We start from the raw sequence: 21,788 nt of genomic DNA, 5'->3' as shown, positions 1-21,788 counted from the left end.
GGCTCGGCGCACATGGCCATGGAGACGACGTGGAGCATCACCGGTGCGATCGGCGCTTGCTACTCCGTATTAGTTGCTGCTTCGAAACAGAGGCGCTGCCATGCTGTCTTCCCCGTTTACGCCCTTGTTTCTCTTCGGCCGAGCTGAAAGGGAAGGGAAGAAGAAAAAACAGAGTGCCCTCCAGTCGCAGGCCTCAGTCCGCCCATCGCCCATCGCCCGCCACAGCGTCGGGAATGCCACATACGAGTACAAGACGGCCGATGAGCCTCCTCCGCCCGTCGGCCCCCCCGCAGCGGTGTTGCATCCCTTAAACTCCTCCGACAGGCCCTCCGCATCCGACGAATTAAAGTAATTCTCGACATAGCTCACCGTCACAAGCGCCTCCGCCTCGGGTGGGCCGCCTGACCAGAAGGCAGAATGCCCTTGCTCCGATGGGCACCCTCCTCGCCTTGCATCTCGCCCAGCAGCTCGCTGTCGGCTTATAAGAACACCCAGCCATGGATACTACCCAGTCGAATCGGCACTTCTCGTGGAAGTTCGCTGTTGGATCAACCGCCAGCTTGACCCGATGATAATAGGTGCCTGTTCTGTTGGCGTCGTACATAGTACACTGTCTCCTTCGATTCCATAGTCTGCATCACGAGGCTGACGGCGTACACGTTATTCTCGGGCTCAAATTCACGTGAATGAAACTCCATGTCGATCTCTTGCCTGTCATTGAAGTACTAGAGCACCTGACATTAGACGCAGTCTCCACGTATGCACTTTTGGCTCAAGAGTTAGCAGACGAGTCACCTTCAGATTGCTAAACTCAACCAGAAGAACGCAGTACAAGCGCCTGAAAGCCCGTGACTTTGATCCCAGTGCGATACGAGGCTTAGTGTAGATCCATTCGAGCCGGGTCTGTTAGTTCAGCCGCGGGGGTGGCGCTGCCGCTTGAGGAGCTTACCCGAACTGTTGTTGTTTCTTGTTCACCTTGCGCCAGTTTCACCAAGATCGGAGATGCGTAGTAGCTGTCTCATACCTGGACTTCAAGCGACGGCCGCACCGTCGATTGGGTGTTGGGGGGGGGGGGGTTTGGGCACTGTGTAACATAGACGGCATGGGATTTCCAAATGTGTCTTCTAAGGTTGTCCCAGAACACTGTCAGATCAACAATTGGCTCATGGATTATCAAACGGATTTGGCAGAGAAACGACATGATTATTGCAAGTGGTGCTAACATATCTATACACGGGCGAAAGGGCCAGCCTCCTCTCACTAGAGCCTAACCATCCAGCTCCAAAATCCAACCAGACCGCAAACACTGAACAGCTGAAGAAACATAACGGGGAAGGAAAAGGCCAAGAGAAAAGGAACAAGGACTGAGAAGGAAAACAAGAACAATCTGTATATCGAACAAGGTATCTGGGCAAAAAAAAAAGCAGCAAAAAAGCAGCGCCAGGCCTTGGTGTGGCCACCCAAGCAACCAGAATAATGACGGAGACGACCGCCGCCAAGATTAAAGATAACAATGCGTAAAACCCAAACATGGCCCCAACTGAATGGGACGGGGGAAGCAGAAGTCGCCGGTGTGGGCCAGCCATTCATCCTGCCATGAGACATCCTCGGTTCGCGATGCCACGCCGAGATGAGAATTCCGCTACCCAGTAGTCAATCCTCTTTCCATCCTTCCAGATTAAGACCGATTGTATGCCAAAAAAAAACTAAAAAAAAACTCGCAATGCGAAGACCGAACTCGCAATAAAAGAGTAGATAGGCACGGCGGCCCGCTCTGCCCCGGGTGCCGTGAAGGAAATAAGCTGAGAGTCGACGCATGGTAAACCGATTGACATTCGAAATGAGACGAGGCCAACTCCATCCCAAGCCATTCGCGCCAGTAGCGAAAAAAGACACGAAAGAGCCCGACAATAGGGCAGGGAGGTATATGCGTAAGGAGACGAGAAAAGGAAATAAAAACTAGGGGAATCCAGCCCTTTCGTGACACAAGGAAAGTTTGTCGTTCAATCGTAGGCAATGATGTTAATACACGCTATCCTCGTCGGCCCCCTGCGAGGTCATTGAGGGGGTAGACACGTTTGAGGACGCTTCAGGGTCGTCGACGTAGCCAACGAGAGCCTGCGAGTGGAGCTTGAAGGACTCTCCCATCAGGCGCGTGATTCTGTTACAACTGTTAGCACAAGGTCAACACTTGCAAATAAGGAAGCAACTTACCCCCAAACCACGACTTCGTCTAGCATGGAGCCCCAGAGCCGGGCGACCACGGAGCTCAGCTGAGTCATGTATCTCTCATCCACATCCTTCGCGAACAGCTGGCGGACCATGTTGTACATGTCCAACTCCTCCTGCGATGCGGGCTCCTCGTCATGTTCCAGGCGATAGAGCCACAGCGATAGGACGATCATGAGATCCAGCCCGCACAGGGGGTGCTCAACACTCCAGTTGGTGGGCGATGTGCGAGCAACCCAGCGGACTCCCTGGACAACAGCCGTCTCGAGACAGTTGTAGCATTCCTGAATGACCTTAAGCATCTCGCTAGAGCGCTTTACGCGATCACGAGCGTGAGACATAGCAGCCGCCACTTCGTATGGGTCGTGGTAGCGCAGAGCCTCTTGCACAGTCTTCAGGTCAACTTCTAGCCTGGCACGGGTGTTGCGGTACAGAGCCTTGGCGTTAAAGATCAAAGGGTGCCCCTTGTGCGGAGCACTGAGGGGAACTGATACGGACTCAGGTTCACAAAGGTTTAGCGACCTTTCCCAAGTCTCCAGGGCAAGTCTGAGCTTATACTCAGTGACGACATCCTGAAGAGCCTCGGGGCTGCGCTTGTGATACCAGACCTCGAGGAACAACGCGTTGATCATAACACGGGTGGAAAATGCGCTGTACTTCAACGGCTCTCCTTGGAAAAGCTTGTCGTGAGAGTCCATGAAAGTGGCAGCCGGGGAGTTATTGAGATGCTCAAGCCAGATGTTCTCGTCGGCAATCTGGAGGTTCCAGAGGGCCTCGGTGGAAGGCAGCTGGAGATCTTCGAACTCGTTGAAGCTCATCGCTGGAGTGTGATTGTAAGTCAAGGTGAGCAGGCCAAAGAATATATAGACCGCGTAGTAGGTGCGGCGGCATCCCTCATCCTCAACCCATTCTGCGCGACTTGGCTTGGATCCTTCCCGAGCATCTTGGCGGAGCTTCAGCTCGTACCTGTTGCCGGCGACCATGTTGGCAAGTAGGCTCTTGATAGAGCACGCCCACTCCAGGCCCTTGGGGTCGCCACTCCAGGAAGCAAAGATCATGTTCAACAAAGTACCCTGCATGGTCCACAGGGGACATTTGCGGGAACTGAAGTTCTCCTTGTTCTGGAGGAACTGGGTAACGAGCACTTTTGAGCCAATATGGAGCATGTATGCTTGGTCCTGGTCAAAGGCATAAAGGGCGCCAATGCTTAGCACTCCCAGAAGAAGCGGGGGCGACACTTGTGTAGGTCTGAACGAGGCCGGGTGGAGGAAGGGAAGATGGTGGTGGAACAGGCCAAAGTATGTCGACAAGTACCGGTTGATAGACCCAAGCCCGGGAAGTCGGAAACCTTCGGGGATGGCGCGCTCACTGTCGATGTTCCGGATACTGTCAAGGATGATGTTGCGCTCCTCATCACTGGCCACTTGGGGGGCCCTGAATCCGGCATTCGAAGAGTCAGCCGATGGGCTCTGGGGCACTGGGGTGGCGGCGCCCGAATTCGGAAGCGAGCAGATCATGGACTGTAGGGCGGGCACGAGGTTATTGACGTTCTGGCTGCCGATCGGGGGGAGCTGATTGGGGCGTGCATGGACACCAGCAGAAGTATTGGCGGTATGCTGGGTTTCGAAAGAACCCGATGTGCTCGAAGTTATTGAGTGGGCTTTGGGCTCCGTCACGGACTGGGGCATGAAACCATCCCATTGCACCTGGGGGAGGGCAATAGCGCCAGAAGGATACGTGACAGTGGGCTCCACCATGGACGAGTTGTGAGGGGAGTAGGTCATGGATGGGCTCTCTTCGTATGAGCTCTCGTCGCCGCGCATGGAAGCAGTGGCCTTGTGGTGGAGGTCAGCCACGAGCATCGCTGCAGCCTCGACATCAAAGATTCCATCGTTTCCGGCTTCCATCTGCTCCAATGTCGAGGTATCCAGCTCGAGGTGTGACTTGGAGGGACCGTCGACATTGCGGGTCTTGGGGCCGGCGCGACGCTTGCCGTCGCTGTGGAGAGGAATGCCACCGTCTTTCGCGTGGACAGTTCGATCATGGCGAAGAAGGAGGTCACGGCGCACGAAAGTACTCCTGCACTTCAAACACTTGAAGGGTCGTTCCTTGGTATCTATCCATGTTGGTCAGCAACGCGACTAGAGCCATGGCAGGGGCAATGTAAGAAGGGATGGCTTGATAGGGCGGGAGGCTAGACGGGTTTGCCTTGGTATCATGAGGGGTAGGAGATGGGTTCTGTAAAGGAGGGGCGGTGGACATACGTGATCGCTCATGTCGACTGCGGTGTTCACTCCTGCTGAAGGCTCTGTGGCAGAACTGGCATTTGTACTTGCGTTCGGGTGCCAGAGAAGCCTTCCGCGAGGACGGAGTCGAGGCCGCTGGCGGAGGAAGAACGGCGACGCTTGCACCAGGCATCTTGACGGCAGCGTAGCGTTCTCCTGGTAGCGGATGGCGAGACGACGTTGGAAGAGGTGGTGGCTATGCGACGTTGCGCTCGGCTGAGGGGCAGCGCGATGGTTGAATATCGACTGGCTCTTGACTCTCTTTGTCTCTCGATGGTAAACTCTTATCTCTCTCGACTCCTAGCTCCTCGCTCGCACGCGCTCCCGTGGGCTTTAAAGTGTGGCTGCGGTGGACTCGATCGTGTAACTGGTCATTGGAAGCGGTGGTATTCTTGTCATGGAAAGTATTATGTGTGATGTGTTTAGGGAAAAAGAGGCTTCTAATGGCCTCGAGAAGGAACCCGGTGGTGGACACGGGATGGCGAGGATGAAATGCGCTGTGAGCGACGGTTGTTGGTGGTGGGATGATGAGTGGTGAGATGGGAAAAAGTGAGGAGCACGCAGCAGGAGAGAAGTACTGGAAGGAGAGGGGGCGGGAGGAGGGGGGAGAAATCTGGAGGGGGGGCAGGACCTCCCGTCAGTACCTGCTAGTAACTGGGCGACCGACAGCGCTGAGGTGGACAGCTGGCGGGTTGAGGCTGGCCTGTGGGTGGGTTATTTTGGGGGGCCGCCAACCTCTTGGGTCAGGAAGGAGGGAAGACGAGAGGGTACAGTGACCTGTTGGAGGGATGGGATGCGTTGGATGGCAGCGAGGGGGGAGGGGGTGGCTGAGAAGCAAAGTACTTTTCCGCCTGCGAGCCTGCGAAAAGGTACGGGGATGCCGATGGATCCCAAGGTCTCATGTGGCCGTGTCTGGGCATCCGTGCCAGCCGCGGCGACCCAGCAAGCTCGCGTCGACACCGTGTGCCTCCCCTCACCCCAGCTGCTGTGCCCACCACCCACTGGCTGCCCGCCGACTCAGGTGGTTGCCCTGCGCGGTGGCCCATCCCCGGCCATCCCACTGGTGCTGGAGGCTGGATGGGACTCATGGGAGCTGCGCTGCGCTGGCACCCGTGGGCCGTGGACGACGGCGGGGCCACAGTTGTTGGCGGGGTGGAGGGGCCGCTCCAATCCATGCCCTGTATCTGGACGAGATGGGTGGGAGGGGCGCCCGGATGCCCCTCTAACTGCTTACGGATGCTTGGGGGGCTACCGGAGCCCCTCCGTCGCCTCGATGTCGCGAAAATTTCTGTCAGGAGAACCTGGCTTAGCCCACTAAAGCGGCGACTGACGGCCGGCCCCTTCATAGCCGGGTTTCCCTCCCGGTACGTGGGTGTTGCCAGGGGCTTGGTACGAGTCGCTGCACATCGCACGGTGAGACAGGGATGCGAGGTACCGCGGCCGAGGTATCCTCCCACGCCCTTAATTGCTGTGGGTGTACCTGCATTCCTGGTCCCTCGATAATAACCACTTTGCTTCTTCAAGAGCGATTGTTTTGTGGTGTTGCAGGCCATCCTGCCCTGTCTACCACGCCAATATTATGGCTGCAGCGAGCTTCCGTTCGTGGAGGTCAAGGAACCGTCGGTGAGTCGGCTATCCAAGATGTGGCCTTTGTTCGTAGTCCCGGTCGCAATTCTAGAGGAAGCCGGCCATGTATGTCGTCGTCATGGCCCATGATCTGCTCCAAGAGGGGAAGCTCAAGAGCTCCAACTCTGTCCGCGGGGAAGCTCCTAAGCCCCCCAATTGAATTTAGTAGCCACAAAGCCCTCTGGGCCGTTGCCCACTCTCAGTCCGGGTCGCCAGCCTCGAAGTCGTCAGGTGGTCTTGCATCACACGGCCCACTCATCAAGAGAAAAGAAGCAATTTTACATAGTAATACACAATCTTTTGTCTTTCCGTGGAAAATGAAATGACGTTCAGAGACGCGCCCGCGCCCCTCCGTCTCGGGGGAGCGTCTCCGTCCAGCTGTGCGCACTGTGATGATTTAGCGGCGATACACCGCCTAGTTTCTATAGTGCAGGGCTTTCATCGGCACGGCCTGCCGCTTGATCTGTCGCGTCCGAAAGGCGCAATTTCCCATTTCATACGGGGCATGATTCAAGGCTGTCCGTGGCACCCATGCTCTCGCACCTGTTTGATATGAGGCTGCCCCATCATGCTGGCTACTTTCCGGTCATTCCGCCACTCAGACCAGTCGCTTTGATTTCATCTTCAATGAAACTGCCTGCCATTTTCCAGCGCCTCGGGATGTGTCCATACTACTATTACCATTACAAGCATTATACATGCCCCGATTTGAGCCCGTTCGTTAGTTATACTACGAGTAGTACTAATACTATACGGATGACATACTTATATAGTAGTACGAGCAGTACGTAGGTAGTATCAATAGGTAGGTATATAATAATAAAAGTACGTATCCGCTGGCGGTGGGTAGTCCGAGTCAAGGTAATATCCGAGCATGTCTCGAAGAAACACTGTGCTGAACTCACTAATACTAGGTACCTTATGTACTCGTATGTAGGTAGGTAATACAGCATAATACTTGCACTGATGCAGAAGGGCTCCCCAGCTGGTTCCTGGTTGTTAAGATCCGCGCTTGTTGGTTTCCTACGAGTACGAGTACTTCCTCAGCTGACTCCCAGTGCGAGCCCGCCCGGCTGCCTATTACCTATTCGTGCAGTTGAACCTTTGAGACGCTTGCGCAGGTGCCGGCATTGGTGGCGGGGCCTGTTCGAGCGGTGAAAGGGTTCTCGCATCTCATCATGGACACCGCAAGTCGACGACGGGTTCGTAGGAGCAGCGTCCATCAATGCGTGACTCTTTTTTTACCCAATTCCCGTTCTTGCGGGTTCCTACCTCAATCGCCCGCCCGCCCGCATGAAAACTGGAAGCCTAGCGTCGTATGCAAGTATAGTACGTACGTACGTACTTACTAAGAGTAATACTCGTATGTATGAATATCTACTCGTACTCGTACGAATTGCTGCTGGGGCGGGACTGGGCCAGGGGCTGACTGGCTTACGGATGGCGCAAATCGAAGCCCCCTACGAGGATGAGTAATACTCGTACTACAACTGACATGGAGGCAACCCAGGACACTGTGGTCCCTGGTGACACGGACGTAATGGGAAACTGGAACATGGCTCGTCAGCCGTCAGCACACAATATCGCTGCAGTCCAACTGTCTCGATGGTCGCTAACGGCTGGTCAAGTCCCCATCACGATGCTTCTCGAACCTAACAATTTCGACAGGTCCAATGCGACTAAGCCTACAACTCGAGCTGGCTCACGTCACTTCAAGAGTCCCAACACTCACGATGCGGGCACAAAGCTAAGCCGAGAAGTGGCTTGACCCTTGCAAGTATTACTACTATTAGTACAGAGTACATATATACCTACGTAAGCATGGTAGTACCTGTATGAGTACTAGTACTTTCGTACTGATGTTCAATTAACACCACGTTTCCAGTTGAAGTCGTGGTGGGCAATGGGAAGAAGAAGCATCTATCGGGGATCGATGGGTACATCATAACTACGATAGTAGACGGGACAGGCCTCAATTCTGTACTCCCTCATATTATGGCATCCGTTCATTCCCAGCTTTCTGACTATCTACAGGTATGGATACTTGTATCCGTAGTGCAACAGTTATAATGTCCTGGGGCAAGGTGCAAAACACGAAAACCTAGAAAGGGCCAGGGGAGACGTATTATCACCATGGGTCTTTTCCACGCTAGCCCATCATCCATCAACCAGCCGAGGATGGGGTTGACCGTTTCCCCCCCTGAGTCGTCGTTCCTTTTTACCCTGTTCTTCCTTTGTGCTCCTGCCTCACCTCTCTTTCTGTGGTTTCATCGGACGTTAACGGTCTAGAATCCATTTCCAAGAGCTTGGTAGCCTGTGGAGCGCCAACCTAAAAGATCAAGAACTGGAGACCATCACAGGCATCGTTAATGGGCCGACGCCTTGAGTTTAGGAAGCGGGTCCGCGGCAACGTCCCGGTGGGCGAGGGGCTCGAAGACGATGCTCCACGTGGAATTTCTGGAGGTGGGAACACTGAGAACGTCTTTTGATTGATGGACGTCTGCCCTCTTTTACTTCGTATATGTACTCGTACCGAAGGTGACGGCATGACTGGCCCTAATATTGCACCAGAGGGGGCTCAGGTCTCAGGGCTTCTTCAATGGGTACCCATATTCATGCACGATATGGACCTTGAATGGGAACCTCCCAGCTTGCCAATTCGTCTTGCTTTCAGATTCTGCCATCTCCTGAATCGGGCCCCCGAACCCCCTTTCAAGCCCCACGAATATGGAGTAATTTGATGGGAGCATCATTGGGACGAGGAAAACGAATGAGAAACAAATCCGTCCCTTCACAGAGCACTTATCTCAGCCAAAGACCAGTCCCTGACTCCGTGGCGACATTTTGTATTAGTAGCCTCTTGCCACGACCAGAGTCGCCAGATCAACGTCCTTCCTGTTCAATTGCCCGACCTTGATGCCGTATGCCAGCATGGTAACAAACCACCACCGTCCGTCCGACCACAAACCCCAATGACTGGCCTATACCATTATCATATAATAGCGTTGGCATGTTCACGGCCGCCTAGGCATACATATATATACGAGTACTATTACTAAATCCCGACTATTTCATCGCACCAGCTACCACTACGAGTACCTAATCGGGTCTCTGCTTTCGTTGCTCCTCGCCTGTGCGCCGCAGCTTGTCAATCTCCTTACAGCCAGCGCGGCATCAATTTTGATACCCATATTCAGCCTTGATGAGCTGCTTGGTAACGCTTCACTCTCTTGATGGGACCCATGGCTTGGCCATCAGCGCCTGCTGGGATGACAAGTGACAAGTCACAGGGCGATTGCCAAACCCATCCGTCTGAACTGGTCGGCTAGCTGCTGGGAACTCAGCAGCCCACTTCGGTGCAGCAACGTCGTATTGGTACTACTCCGTACTGAGCCGACAATGGGGCATTCTCGGTCAGCTGGTGGCGCCGACGTACCTTGGATCTACGAACTCACATTCGGGCGGTTTTCTGGACAGGATGGTCAGCAGGATGGTCGGCAGGATGGTCAGCAGCATGCCCGGACATTGAAGAGCGGGAGTTGATAGAATATCCAGGCCAGAAGCCCAAAGTGTGCAATTGTGGATTTGTTTGCATCTCGAAACGGTAACGTATCCTTGCAATCGATGGCTGGAAGAAAAACAGCGCACCGTAATGACCACGCAGCCGGGAACAGTCGTTCCTTCTCGTGGCGATGTGAACTAACGGGCTGAGGCTCGAGACGTCAACCGTCGCACTTGTCAGACTCCGTGTATCATTGTCATGTGTTTCCCGCCCGTTGTTGGCCGATGCTTATTTCCGAACACCGTGGGCGTTGCTCTGCTAGAGAGCCAGGAGTCTTGGATGGCCGGGCGGACTGTTGCGGGTGTGTCTGTGTTCCCCCTCCCCGCTCCCCCCCCCCCCAAACAAGGTTTCCATATCGCTTTCCCTCCCACCGAGCCTGGCACTGAGCACTAGAGCAGGCAAGCACAGCACCAACTCCACAGTCCACAGTCCACACCAGCAGGCCTTGCGCCGGGCCCCCTCCCCTCCCATTTGCTTTTCCCTCGCCAGACCCCTTCGACCAATCTTCCCTCTTCATTCCCTACCTACCTTGCCAACCTCACCTTCTTCTGGTCGACCTGCCAGATATATCTTATCTCGTACGGAGAGGTACACACTTTGGACCGGCTCGACCGACAGCAAGGCAACTTGGAGGCAAGGCGAGGCAAGGCAGGGCAAGGCAGCCCTCGGATTGCCTAGCTAGCAACCAACGCGTACACAGGCCGCGGGTGGCATGCTCTTCGAGTCGCCTGCTCCTTTTGCGCCGCCTATCGGCTTGCGATCAGGCCGAAGCTGAATTGCTCGAATATCGATACCCTTCTCCCAGCGAGGCATCTGCTTCTATTTATCGACTGCATCTGCGTCCAGCGAGTCTTGTACTTCTTTTGCGTTTGCTTCTTTCTGCCGGCCCTGTTTCATCGTTGCGCCCTTCCCCCCCCGACCGACTCCTGTCAACGCACGGCCTGGCTATTTTCGCCCCTCCAGCCCACCTCGCTCGAAACACGGCGACGACCCAAAGTTCCTAACGGACTTCCGACCAAAATATCAGGCTCTGCGCCCATTTGGCTCAACGTCGGGATCGCAGGTCGGTTCTTGTTTGTTCCTATAATCCTGCTCCCGCACCCATCGTTCCCATGAACGGTATCGCGGGGTCGGCGCCTCCCGGCGCCATGTACGTCCGTGCACTGTACGACTACGAAGCCGACGACAGGACGAGCCTGAGCTTTCACGAAGGCGATGTTATCCAGGTTATCACCCAGCTGGACAGCGGCTGGTGGGACGGCGTCATCAATGGCGTCCGAGGCTGGTTCCCCAGCAATTACTGCCAGATGATCACCAGCCCCGACGACCTCCCCGACCCGATCCAGAACGGACATCTTGACCATCTTGAGGAGGATGTGGATGAAGCCGACCTGTACGAGGATGGTTACGATCAAGACTATGATTCTGAGGGCGATGGCGTCAATGGTTTACCCCTCGAGGGCACCAATGTTGGCGATAAATCGAGGGCGGATTTCTGGATTCCCCAAGCCACGCCTGATGGCCGACTGTTTTACTACAACATGATGACGGGTGACCGGAGCATGGAACTGCCCCTTGAATCGCCCATCTCATCCAACGAGACAGGTCCGAGAGATCGCATGAACGTCGCGATCCCAGAAAAAACTCGGCCGCCGCCAGAAATGATGGCTAGGGGTTTGACCCAAGATGAGGATTACGAGTCGGCCACTTCCGTATCGGACATTGAGGGTGATAGCGCCGGGATTCGCTCACGAGTTGCACGGGTATGCCTCCTCTACTTTCCTTATATTACTGGCAATGCTGACAATGCCTTCTCTAGGGCAACAAGGTCCGGGCCTCTGTGGGCGGTGCGCTATCGCCTTCGACATCCATGGACTCTATAAATGACGTCTCGTCCGGTATGCGGACGCGGACCGACACTCTGCAAACCGGTCATCCTAGTAATGGCCAGACTCCTAACATTGCATCCGCTACCTCTTTCACAAGCACCACGTACAACCTCCCTACTACTGCAACTGTGCCCAAGTCATTTTTCGATGATGGAGCTAGCCCGCCTCTCACTTGGAGCCTGCTTGTCACCAACATGAAGCGAGCGATCGACCGATATCGCGAGGCCATCACCAACAACAATCGCTCCGAGTACGTCGCAAGAGCCGAAGACATCTCGGACCACCTCCGCCTGTTGCTGGCCGCCGGATCTGGCACAACCGACAACCACTCTGGCCAACCCTCCATCATATCCACCAACAAGGCTCTTTATCCTCACTTCCGGGATATGATGTCAAAATTCTCAAAGCTCGTCATCTCTTCTCACATTGCCGCTGCTGACTGGCCCAATGTTGAATCTGTACAAAAGTGCCTCCAAGAGGCCGACGGCGTGCTATTAGGCGTCTTCAGCTATGTCGAAGTTGCTAAACAGCAACGGGGTGAGGACATCCCTCGCCTTTTCCCAGGATTTGTTATCGGCAGCACTGCTGGAGGCAGCTGGCAGAATAATGGCCTAGGCCCCCAAGACCCGATTACCGCCAACTTCCTTGAAGAGGACGAGGGTTTTGTCGAGCCGACTGCCGTTCTGGACGGGAGGCTTCTAGCAAGGCTCGACGAGCAGAGACGTATTCTTGTGTCTAGTATTCGTGAGCTTGACAAGAACCTCATCGCCCCAGAAAAGATTATCACTCCTCTTCGCCACGAGATGATTGGCAACAATGTCTGCTTTTGTGGCGGCAAGGTTGTGGAAGCTTTCAAGTCATGGATTGCTATGATCGAATCAATCGACCTGTCATCTCTGGGAAACAGCTTCCAAACCCCCCAGCTCGCCGATTTCAGTACAAATAAACAAAGTCTTTACGACAACATCGCAGACCTCTTGCTCGGTTGCCAGGCTGTTGCGGGACCTCTGGCAGATGAGTGGGCGGAAGTTCGAGGAGAGGCGCTTGAAAACAGGCTAGACTACGTCAGGCAGTGTGCGAGAGCACTGGAGACCAACTCCGCTCACATCGGCTTCTCACTGCAGCTCCTTCAAGAGCAGGTGCAGATCAACCTCCAACAACACCATGTTGATGCTGGAGGCTGGGCAGACCAAACGCTGCGCAGCCAGATGCTACAGAGAGGCGATACGATGCCTCCCGAACGTCTCCACCAGCGTTCAGAATCAAGGACTGCTGATATGCGGCCGCCGCTTCTCACGGCTCAGTCATTCACAGAGGGAGATCCACCATCGGGCAACTTCCGCAAAGGTGACCAATCCAAGGTTAAGAAGATTCTTGGCGAGGACCCATCGCCCCAAACCAGTCTTCAGCCCCCGGAAGATACCCCCGAGTTCTTACGACTAGATCTGGAGCATGAAGTATCATGGGAGACGAAGACATCGCCTCCTACTGTCAAGGGAGGGTCCCTTATGGGTCTTGTCGAACAGCTTACCCGTCACGACAAGCTTGATTCCAGCTTCAACAATACTTTCCTGCTGACATACCGCTCGTTTACTTCAGCACGGGAGCTTTTCGAGCTCCTTGTCATGCGATTTGGAATACAGCCCCCGCCTGGGCTCACGCAAGCCGACTTTGAGATGTGGCGGGACCGAAAACAGAAGCTTATCCGTTTCCGTGTCGTGAACATCTTGAAGAGTTGGTTCGACAGCTTTTGGATGGAAGAGTATAACGAGGAGTCAAAACAGCTCATCCGGGATGTGTACAGTTTTGCCAGGGACACGGTCAAGTCGACGGAGACACCTGGCTCCGCGCCGCTCATGGCTGTCCTCGACCAGAGACTTAGCGGCAAGGAAGCTGGTGCCCGGAGGATGATCCAGACTCTTAACCAGAACACGCCGACACCAATCATGCCAAAGAACATGAAGAAACTCAAATTCCTTGACATCGACGTCACCGAGTTTGCTCGACAGCTTACAATCATTGAATCACGACTCTACGGAAAGATCAAGCCAACAGAGTGCCTAAACAAGACGTGGCAAAAGAAGGTCCCAGAGGGCGAGCCTGATCTCGCTCCCAATGTTAAGGCACTGATCCTGCATTCTAACCAGATGACGAATTGGGTGGCAGAGATGATCCTGGCACAGATGGATGCCAGGAAGCGTGTCGTAGTTATCAAGCATTTCGTTGCAGTTGCCGATGTGAGTACCCTCACGCGAAGATGTTCCTGAGAAGGAACGTGGCGCACCTCTCGGCCTTGGCTAACATAAGTTACTCATAGAAATGCCGGGGCATGAACAACTTCTCGACACTAACCTCAATCATCTCGGCCCTCGGAACGGCGCCGATCTCCCGCCTCAAGCGCACCTGGGACCAGGTTCCGCAACGCACACAGACCGTTCTAGAATCAATGCGCCGGGTCATGGCCAGTACGAAGAATTTCGGCGAGTACCGAGAACAGCTTCATGCGGCTAACCCACCATGCGTGCCCTTCTTCGGTATTAACCATTCCCGCATCGCCAATAGTAAAAAACAATTGTGGGACAGAACTGACCCTGACTTGCAGGTGTGTATTTGACCGATCTCACCTTCATTGAAGATGGCATACCCTCCATCATCAAGAAGACCAACCTAATCAACTTTGCCAAGAGGGCGAAGACTGCAGAGGTGATCCGTGACATCCAACAGTACCAGAATGTGGGCTATTCCCTGCAGCCAGTCCCCGAGCTGCAGGATTACATCTTGAGCAACATGCAAGCCGCAGGAGATGTCCATGAGATGTACGACAAGAGCTTGCAAGTTGAACCACGCGAACGTGAGGACGAGAAGATTGTAAGGTATGTAGCGTTGCGGGACCAGCCCTCGTCCTACGGTGGTGTACCCTTTTTTCACTGAGAGGCGGATTTCAAGAAAAGCGTCCGTTACAATGACATTTACGATACCCCTTGCATATTCAGCCAGCATTACATGTTCCCAAAAGAAAACTCTAGAAGGAAGCTTACTCGTGTGTTTCTCCATGCAGGGTACTAGCCGAGTCGGGGTTCCTCTAAGCAGCCGAGTCTCTCGAACGCACCGCTACAGCCAATGAGGGATTCCATATCCTCGACCCTGGCGCAGTTGGGCGGAATGCGGGAAACCGATCCATTCACGGTGACCGAGCCATTGGACTTGTCGTGAGGAGTTGCACACGAAGCAAGCCACTGCGGGCTTGGAGCCCACCACAGCCGATGACATGGCCACGATTGGCAAATTGGCGGCCACGGAGAATAGGCCTCGCACCGCCCTGTCGGTGCCTAAGGGGCATTGCTTTTAACCCCGATTCCCCGTTCCCAGTTTGGCAAAGTGCAGGAGGCTAGGCCCGACAACAACGGTGCTCAGCCCAGCGAGAGACGACGGACAGCTGTGTTCGGCGGCCTCGTCTCAATTGAGACGAAGCAGACTGTCTGGATTGGATAAGGAGCCCCAGGAGCTGGGGCTAATTTCCGCAGGGGCTAACAAGAGTAGTATTATTACTACCGAGTACGGAGTACGGATACGACTCGTACTATTACCCCTCAATTTCCCCCCTGCCCTAAACCCACCATTATTTTACTCCGAGTCATCTCACGGGCGGGCGACTTCGGTGACATGTTGTTATTCACTGTGGGTATCCGGATCTAGACGATTTGGTTTTTGGAAACAATGCGGCCAGTAAACAGGGCACAGTAAACAGGCCAAGCAGGAAGCCGTTGGAGAGTGGCAGCACCAACAACTATCGGATACCAAAGGTGCTCATGAGGAACGAACAGGGGTTGATTGCATGGGGCACCACATTAACCCTACCAATGGAACTCGGCGGATGAGTTCATACCTTACCTAACTGTCTGTACTGCATTTAGCCAGAGGTACTTCGTACATAGTACGCCACCCACGGGCCACGATTGACGACCAAGGACCGCGGTGAGGAGGAATGAATGAATGAATGACTACAAACAAAATTCTGACCATTGGCGAATTCCGAGCTAAATTCGATGTGAATTATGCTGATGCTGCCTGTAGTTTTGCGCCCCCACGGGCCGGACATTGGAACCACCTTGCGTTGATTCAATTTCTTGGTTAGATGGCTAATATTATTATTGTCGGTTGTGAAAAGGCCCGGGCAGGAGAGGTACCTAGCAGGTGCGGGGTTATAAACCCCCATGCGGGCCGCCTCCCGCATAGGTGCCTAGTACGAGTGTGCCCCTCCCCCGGACTTCAGGCGTCTATCCCACATGTTCGTACAACCATGCCTACAGCCTACGTCGTATTACATAGTACATCGCATGGCGTCGAGTGCATGCAGATCAGCCACGTCTCGGATGGGGTGCTCCCGTTTGGAATAGGATCAGTTTCAATATTTCCTTTTATTCCGGCGTTTGTATATCCGCCCTGTGGGTACTCATCATGCGTGGAAATCAACGTGAATCCCCCGGCCAAAGACTCCAATTACCTACTATCCCTGCCTGAGAAGCATAACTGGGCTGACCAAGGAACCAAAAGAAGTAAGAAATAGGGGAAAGAAAAATAGAAAAATATCGGGATCAAACGCAGAAACAGTGTGTAGAAGCAGGCTCAGTGCCGGTGGAGTTTGGCCTTGATACGCTGGCTGAGGCTGGGTTTCCCCTTGGAATGTTTGCTGGACGACGACTTATCTCCGTTTGAGGCGTCTGGTGACTGTTTCGTACCGGATTGGTCATTACCCTTTTGTCCCAGAAGACCTGAGGATCAAAGACAGTCAGCGCCCTGGTCACAAAGAGTTGGCATCTAATAGCTCACGATCGGCTTCCATACCAGCCCCTGGCTTTGTGGCGTCAAAGTCGCCGCCCTCAGAGGCAAATCCCGTTGTCTTGACGTGCTCTTGGCCAGTTCCCTTCTCCTCGGAGCCCTCTGGGTCATCACTGGACATGCCTTCCACCGCCAAGGCGGGCTCCTCCTTCTCACGGCCGGCGTCGCCGCCATGCTCCCGCGCAACCTCTGCGAGAGGCCTGGGGCCGGGCCCCTCAACATCGACCGCCTGTGCCGAAGGGTCGTCGGGGTCTCGCTTGTCATTCTGGCCAGACGTAGTGTCGCCGGCGGCAGGTGGTCCGGTGCTAGCCTTTTCTTTGATCTTGTCGTCGCTCAGCTTCGTCTCAACCTTTTTCTGCTCATCGGGTTCTACATGACTCAGATGAGCATCAAGTTTATTGGGGATCTAATATTTCGGGAAACCTTACCAAGATTGCCGGCATCGTAGGGTTCGCCCTTGGTGACGTCCCCTTGGGCACCTGAGACAGGCTCGGCATTGGCATCACCTTTTCCCCAGACGGCCTTGGTTGCAGCTGTTGCTACGTTGCTGATGGTATCCATGGCAGAATGCTCTTGCGTTCTTTGGGCCGTGGCTCTTGGTATGGGTGATTACCTCCGTTGACAGGGACCTCGGCGCGTACAGTTCTGCAGTTGATCAGACGGGGGATGGGCCAACTTGAAGGACGCTAATCCTGTCTCCAAGTCCACCGGCGCGCTGATGTCTGTGTGAAAAGGTACGGGAGCAAAGGAACAGAGACAAGAAGAAGCGGGCGAGGGCGCGGGGGATTCGGGGCGAGTGATATGTATCGAGTCAATATGGGTTCTCGAGGCGACGCAAACAGTCAATGTTTGCTTGGTCGTGTGAGGCAAGTTCTTCGTGTGTCCAGTATTTATCTGTCTTAGATTGAGCTCACAGGTCTTTGAAGATATTAAAGGTGAAGCAGGAAGATGGAAGAGGCTGAGACTGGTAGGATTGATGGATGACGACGCGCAGGATCCAAGGTTGTGTTGTCCAGCTGTCTGAATACGTGGTATGACGTCTGATCCTACCGATCTGCGACTCTCTGTTCAGATCTGACGTGCAGGCTGCCTACATCAAGGAGCCTAAGCTGGGCAGCGGAGAAGGAGATGTTGGTTCCATGTCGAAGCCCTTGAGCTCCAAGCTGCCCACCTAGGTATCTAGTTACGTCATTGATATACTAGTAACTCGTAGTAGGTACTACTCTACCTACTACTCCGTACGACTCTACGAGTACCATTTTCGACGGTGGGTCGATCGGTGGCTGGTGCACAAGCCACTGTGGCGCGAGCTTGAGGCACAGCAACCCCGATCTTCGATGTGCCAACAGCCCCAAACCCAGGATCCTATCTTTTGGGACCATGACCCTCCAGCCCGCGGATGATACTCCCGTCCATCCCTGTATTGAACGCATAAGTCTTAGCGGTGTTGCTGGATATTGACCACCCTTGGGACTCCCTCTAGTTGGCTTAAGCCTTTCCACCGACAAAATCTGTCAGACGCATTATCATGCCCAGAATACGAGCATCTGTTCCGTCTTCAGATCTACAGCTCCTCTCCGGGAACTTGCAAGGAACCAATACCTACAAAGGCTAAGGTGTAGTTTTCGGTCCTCATCTCGAGAACTACTCGTATCTGGCTACGGTGGAGATTCCTGACTAGTCTTGCGAGAAGCGCTCTTGATTTGCCAACAAGGTGGCCGAGTACCCGCGATTGTTCAACGAGGATTCCTAGAAGTGAGACGATGACACACTCGGAATGGCGACTTGGCTCGAAGCGCAAAATAGACGAAGAGATGGGTGAAAGAAAATCATGGGGTCAATGACAAGATCCAGCACTTAGTCGACGCCACCAACGATGGCTTGTGAAGCTAACGGGGTTTCTTTCATTGACTATAATACCGGTTAGGTACTATTTCTGAGAATACGTCATTACGGAGCTGGGATATACACGGAATGTTATCTGTACCTGGGTTTCCAACGCTGGCGGGAGCAACAAGGCCAACAAAGTCACCGCTGAGCTGCGGAGATTCGTGGAGGGAGATCTAACTCTACTATCATCATGGCCTTTGATCGATCCGCGCGCGTGCATGGGGCCTGCTGTAAGGCCCATCAGTTAAGGAGGCCTGCGGTATCCGTGCCATATAATACTAGCATGATAACCACCGCTGCAGAACGGGACCTGACATGGCAGCGTCCAAGGGGGGAACACCATTGAGCAGACGCCCCTGTTGCATGTCCCAATGTAGTAACGTGGGTAGACGTTTCATCCAGCAAACGGATCATGCCCTCGTATAATTTATAACTTCAGTTTGTGTTATGACACCAAGTGATTCCAAAGTCCCGGCTTCTCTTTCTGTCCAGATCTCACCCCGCTTCCCTATGAACCAGAGCTTTGATTGATGCTTCGGATAGCTTTCCCTTCGCTATTCTTGCTTCCTTGATAAATATGCTGATTTTGAGGTCTAGTCGGTACGAAGTAGGACCAGCTGGGATGCCTTCCAAAGTGTCTCGGGTCATAAACACCTCATCCTAGTTAGTGCTACTCCGAAATGCGGGAATTATCCCAGCCTTGAGGGCGTATTGAGCAATATCCCTACCACGGCGCAGTTGATAAAAGGGCATCCAAGGAACAAAAAGAGTAGTAAGGCGCCATTAGCAACTTACACGGGCTGAGGTTAAGGCGCTGCATTGAAACGACCTTGTCGGGGGATCGTCGTCTTATACTGTAAATTCTTTGAAGAAATTTCTATTTAGCTAATCTCAATAATCCCATAAGGGCAGAAGAGCTGTAGAAAAGGATCGAGTAAATTAAATTGAATGGTCGTGATACCACTCAAGTCGGTCCGGGGCTCTCCTGTAACAGCCGTAGTCTCGTGTTTCAAATGCTCCGTCGAGCGTGCCAAGATCTAGATTGGATAGGTAGTCATCTGACAGCAATATCTAGGAACTAGCCTAATCTTACTCGTATAACAGTATATTTAAAGCTCCCTGGCGCATGGAGCAATATAGAGCGCTCGATTCTGGGTTGCCCTTGACTCTCCTCAATGGAGTATTTCTCATCCTTAAAGGGGGCTGTGTGATGTGGAAGAGCCTTCCAGGCAGGAGCAGGTGCGTATCTTAGGGTGCGGGAGGGGGCCGTGGTTAAAGGGCTTCAACGCATAGCCGACGAAGTCTTAACAACAACTTGATCTGTACAATCACGTTACAGCTAGATTTCTTAAATTAGTTTCGAGGCACAATCCAGCGTCAAAGACGTGGGCGTGTTCGTTTCGGTAGCGTTGCGATGCTGAGAGGCAATATGGATTCTGAACGCTCACTACGTGGAAGTCTAGACTCCCATGAGCGATGGCTCTGGGCGAAACGCAACGCGCTATTGGTACTGATGGTTTCCTCGACCTCCGTAATATGACTTGATATCGAAGGGAGCAGGGGCCTCGGGGAGTCGGGTGCGGTGATCATGCATGCAGCGGTGTGCTTGAATACGACAATTGATCCGTGATGTTGCCTGTTTACGCAATGGCCAAAGGATGGCACCCAACTCCCATGGTCCCACGTAGAGGCTAAAGTACCAGTACTATGCCCATGAGCACGAGTAGTAGGGCTAGCTATCCGCACATGCAATTACTAGTCCTAAGTATCTGGCATGGTTTGGTACTAATATGTGGGACAGCGGGACAAACCGTGACCGTCGTCAGCCTTAAGGATGGGGCAGTTAATCATCTTCTGGCGCGCTCAATGCGGACTGATCGATACACACATCCGTACCAGCCTGTCTCATTGCAGGAAGTGCCGGGCGGTCCCAGCAAGCCGGGACATGCAGCCAGGTACTGGCAGCAAGCGGCAAGCAGCGACGAAACACGACGGGTGGACGATCGTGACTCGAGGGTGTAAAACAAGGGCGTACTAGATGGCACTACCACGTACATCACTCGTACCATGCAGTAGTGCTTTGTGTGATGTTTGGCAGGCTGGAAGCGAGATCCTGAGAGCGCCCCGAGTGGGTGTCGACGGTGGTGGCTGGTGGCTGCTGACCTGGAGACATGGACAGAGGCCAAAGAGAGGAGGTGGCAGGATGGCTACTGTTCAATGCCTTGAAAAGTCGAGGGGTTGTTACCTCGGTCCTAGTTCAACCCCGCCTTAGACTTGGACTCTACAATGCCTATCCGTACCTAGTCCCCAAACGCCCAGGCGGTGGCTCCACTGATGCACCTTTCAGTTGCTACGTCCTCCGTACCTTGTCCTTGCTAGAACTGGAGGCCCCAGAATCTGGGCTTGCTGGGCTTGTCGGCGGCCGTGGCATTGGATGGAAAGATCCGCCGTCCCCAGCCTTTTGTCTGGGTCGCATCCGGGGCGCCGTCGCACTGCCGTTGTCTGACTCGACGTTGGAAGTTTACGAATACGGGGTTCTCCATATTATTACTCGTGCCACGGTACTTCGTACTACCTGTACGAATGTACGGAGTACTACATACTCGTAGTATTAGTAAGTACCAGCGTGATGGTCATTGGCACAACCCCACAGGTCTCACCCTTCACTCCAAATCGTTAGCATAGTACGAAGTAGTAGTAGCAGTCTAGAAATATTCAGATATCAACCACGTCACGAGAACGCAGCGAAGCAGCTTACCGCCGGTATCTAAGTGATTGATAGCTCATCGGCGACGGGAATGAATACCTATCCGAGGAAGGCAAATTGTCCAACTGGCATTTGCCAGCAGCCTGCCGCTGGCCTGCCACCACCCCGCTAGTGGTGAATATGTGATCTTGATCCCTGCCCAAGTCCACGCCTGCGCCCACCCATCCTAGTCCACTCCCAGCTTCCCCGACTCCCCCAATCTTGATTCTTACCTTATTTCTTGCCATGGCCCATGGCATGCTACATACGGAGGTAGTACGAGTAGAATGCTTACTGAGGCCCCTGTGACTCTGAGACTCTGAGAGCCGAACCAAGCCAACAATCCCCGCTCCTTCCGGCGGCAACCAGATTAGTAAAAGCTGGGCAGTCAGTCCGTCAAGGCTGCATTCTCGGGACGAGAGAGGCCAAAAGTCAATACTCAGGACTGGCTGACTATCTGGGAAACGTGGGCAGCCACGCCGTTCATCATCATCATCTGCCACCGCGAGCTAGACCTTCAGCTGGGCCTTGGGGAGGACGCTGCTCCTCACCCAACTCGCCTTTTCCCCATCCTTGGCTAGTTCCAACTCCTCCCCTACTATTACTACTTCTCCCCCGTCTATCCCTCCTCTCACCAATACAGCCTCGGACTTCACAAGAAAGCAACTGCGGATATCCTATTCCAAAACTCCGTCCCTCGAATCCACGGTCTCGGTTTGGCT

General features: G+C 53.9%; 3 protein-coding genes across 3 annotated transcripts; 1 reads left to right on the top strand and 2 right to left on the bottom strand.

The window, feature by feature from the left end:
• Positions 1–2,022: 2,022 nt before the first annotated feature.
• ACO1O0_008062 (uncharacterized protein) lies at positions 2,023–4,647 on the bottom strand (the record flags this gene model as incomplete). Its single annotated transcript, XM_083197428.1, has 3 exons — positions 2,023–2,161; positions 2,215–4,345; positions 4,494–4,647. 3 exons carry the CDS (start codon positions 4,645–4,647, stop codon positions 2,023–2,025), a joined length of 2,424 nt encoding a protein of 807 aa, XP_083046896.1.
• Positions 4,648–10,814: 6,167 nt separating this feature from the next.
• CDC25 (ras guanine nucleotide exchange factor domain-containing protein) lies at positions 10,815–14,677 on the top strand (the record flags this gene model as incomplete). The annotated part of the gene is made up of 5 exons (XM_083197427.1): positions 10,815–11,465; positions 11,522–13,828; positions 13,909–14,056; positions 14,194–14,464; positions 14,650–14,677. The coding sequence occupies 5 exons, from the start codon at positions 10,815–10,817 to the stop codon at positions 14,675–14,677; spliced, it is 3,405 nt and encodes a 1,134-aa protein (XP_083046895.1).
• A 1,540-nt stretch (positions 14,678–16,217) lies between these two features.
• Positions 16,218–16,991, bottom strand: ACO1O0_008060 (uncharacterized protein; the record flags this gene model as incomplete). Its single annotated transcript, XM_083197426.1, has 3 exons — positions 16,218–16,312; positions 16,422–16,799; positions 16,859–16,991. 3 exons carry the CDS (start codon positions 16,989–16,991, stop codon positions 16,218–16,220), a joined length of 606 nt encoding a protein of 201 aa, XP_083046894.1.
• Positions 16,992–21,788: the final 4,797 nt, after the last annotated feature.

The sequence above is a fragment of the Amphichorda felina genome (assembly GCF_050947745.1).
Source record: "Amphichorda felina strain 45539 chromosome Unknown scaffold_8, whole genome shotgun sequence".
NCBI classification, from domain to species: domain Eukaryota; kingdom Fungi; phylum Ascomycota; class Sordariomycetes; order Hypocreales; family Bionectriaceae; genus Amphichorda; species Amphichorda felina.
Note: the sequence above shows the minus strand (reverse complement) of the source record. Positions and strands in the feature narration are given on the sequence as shown.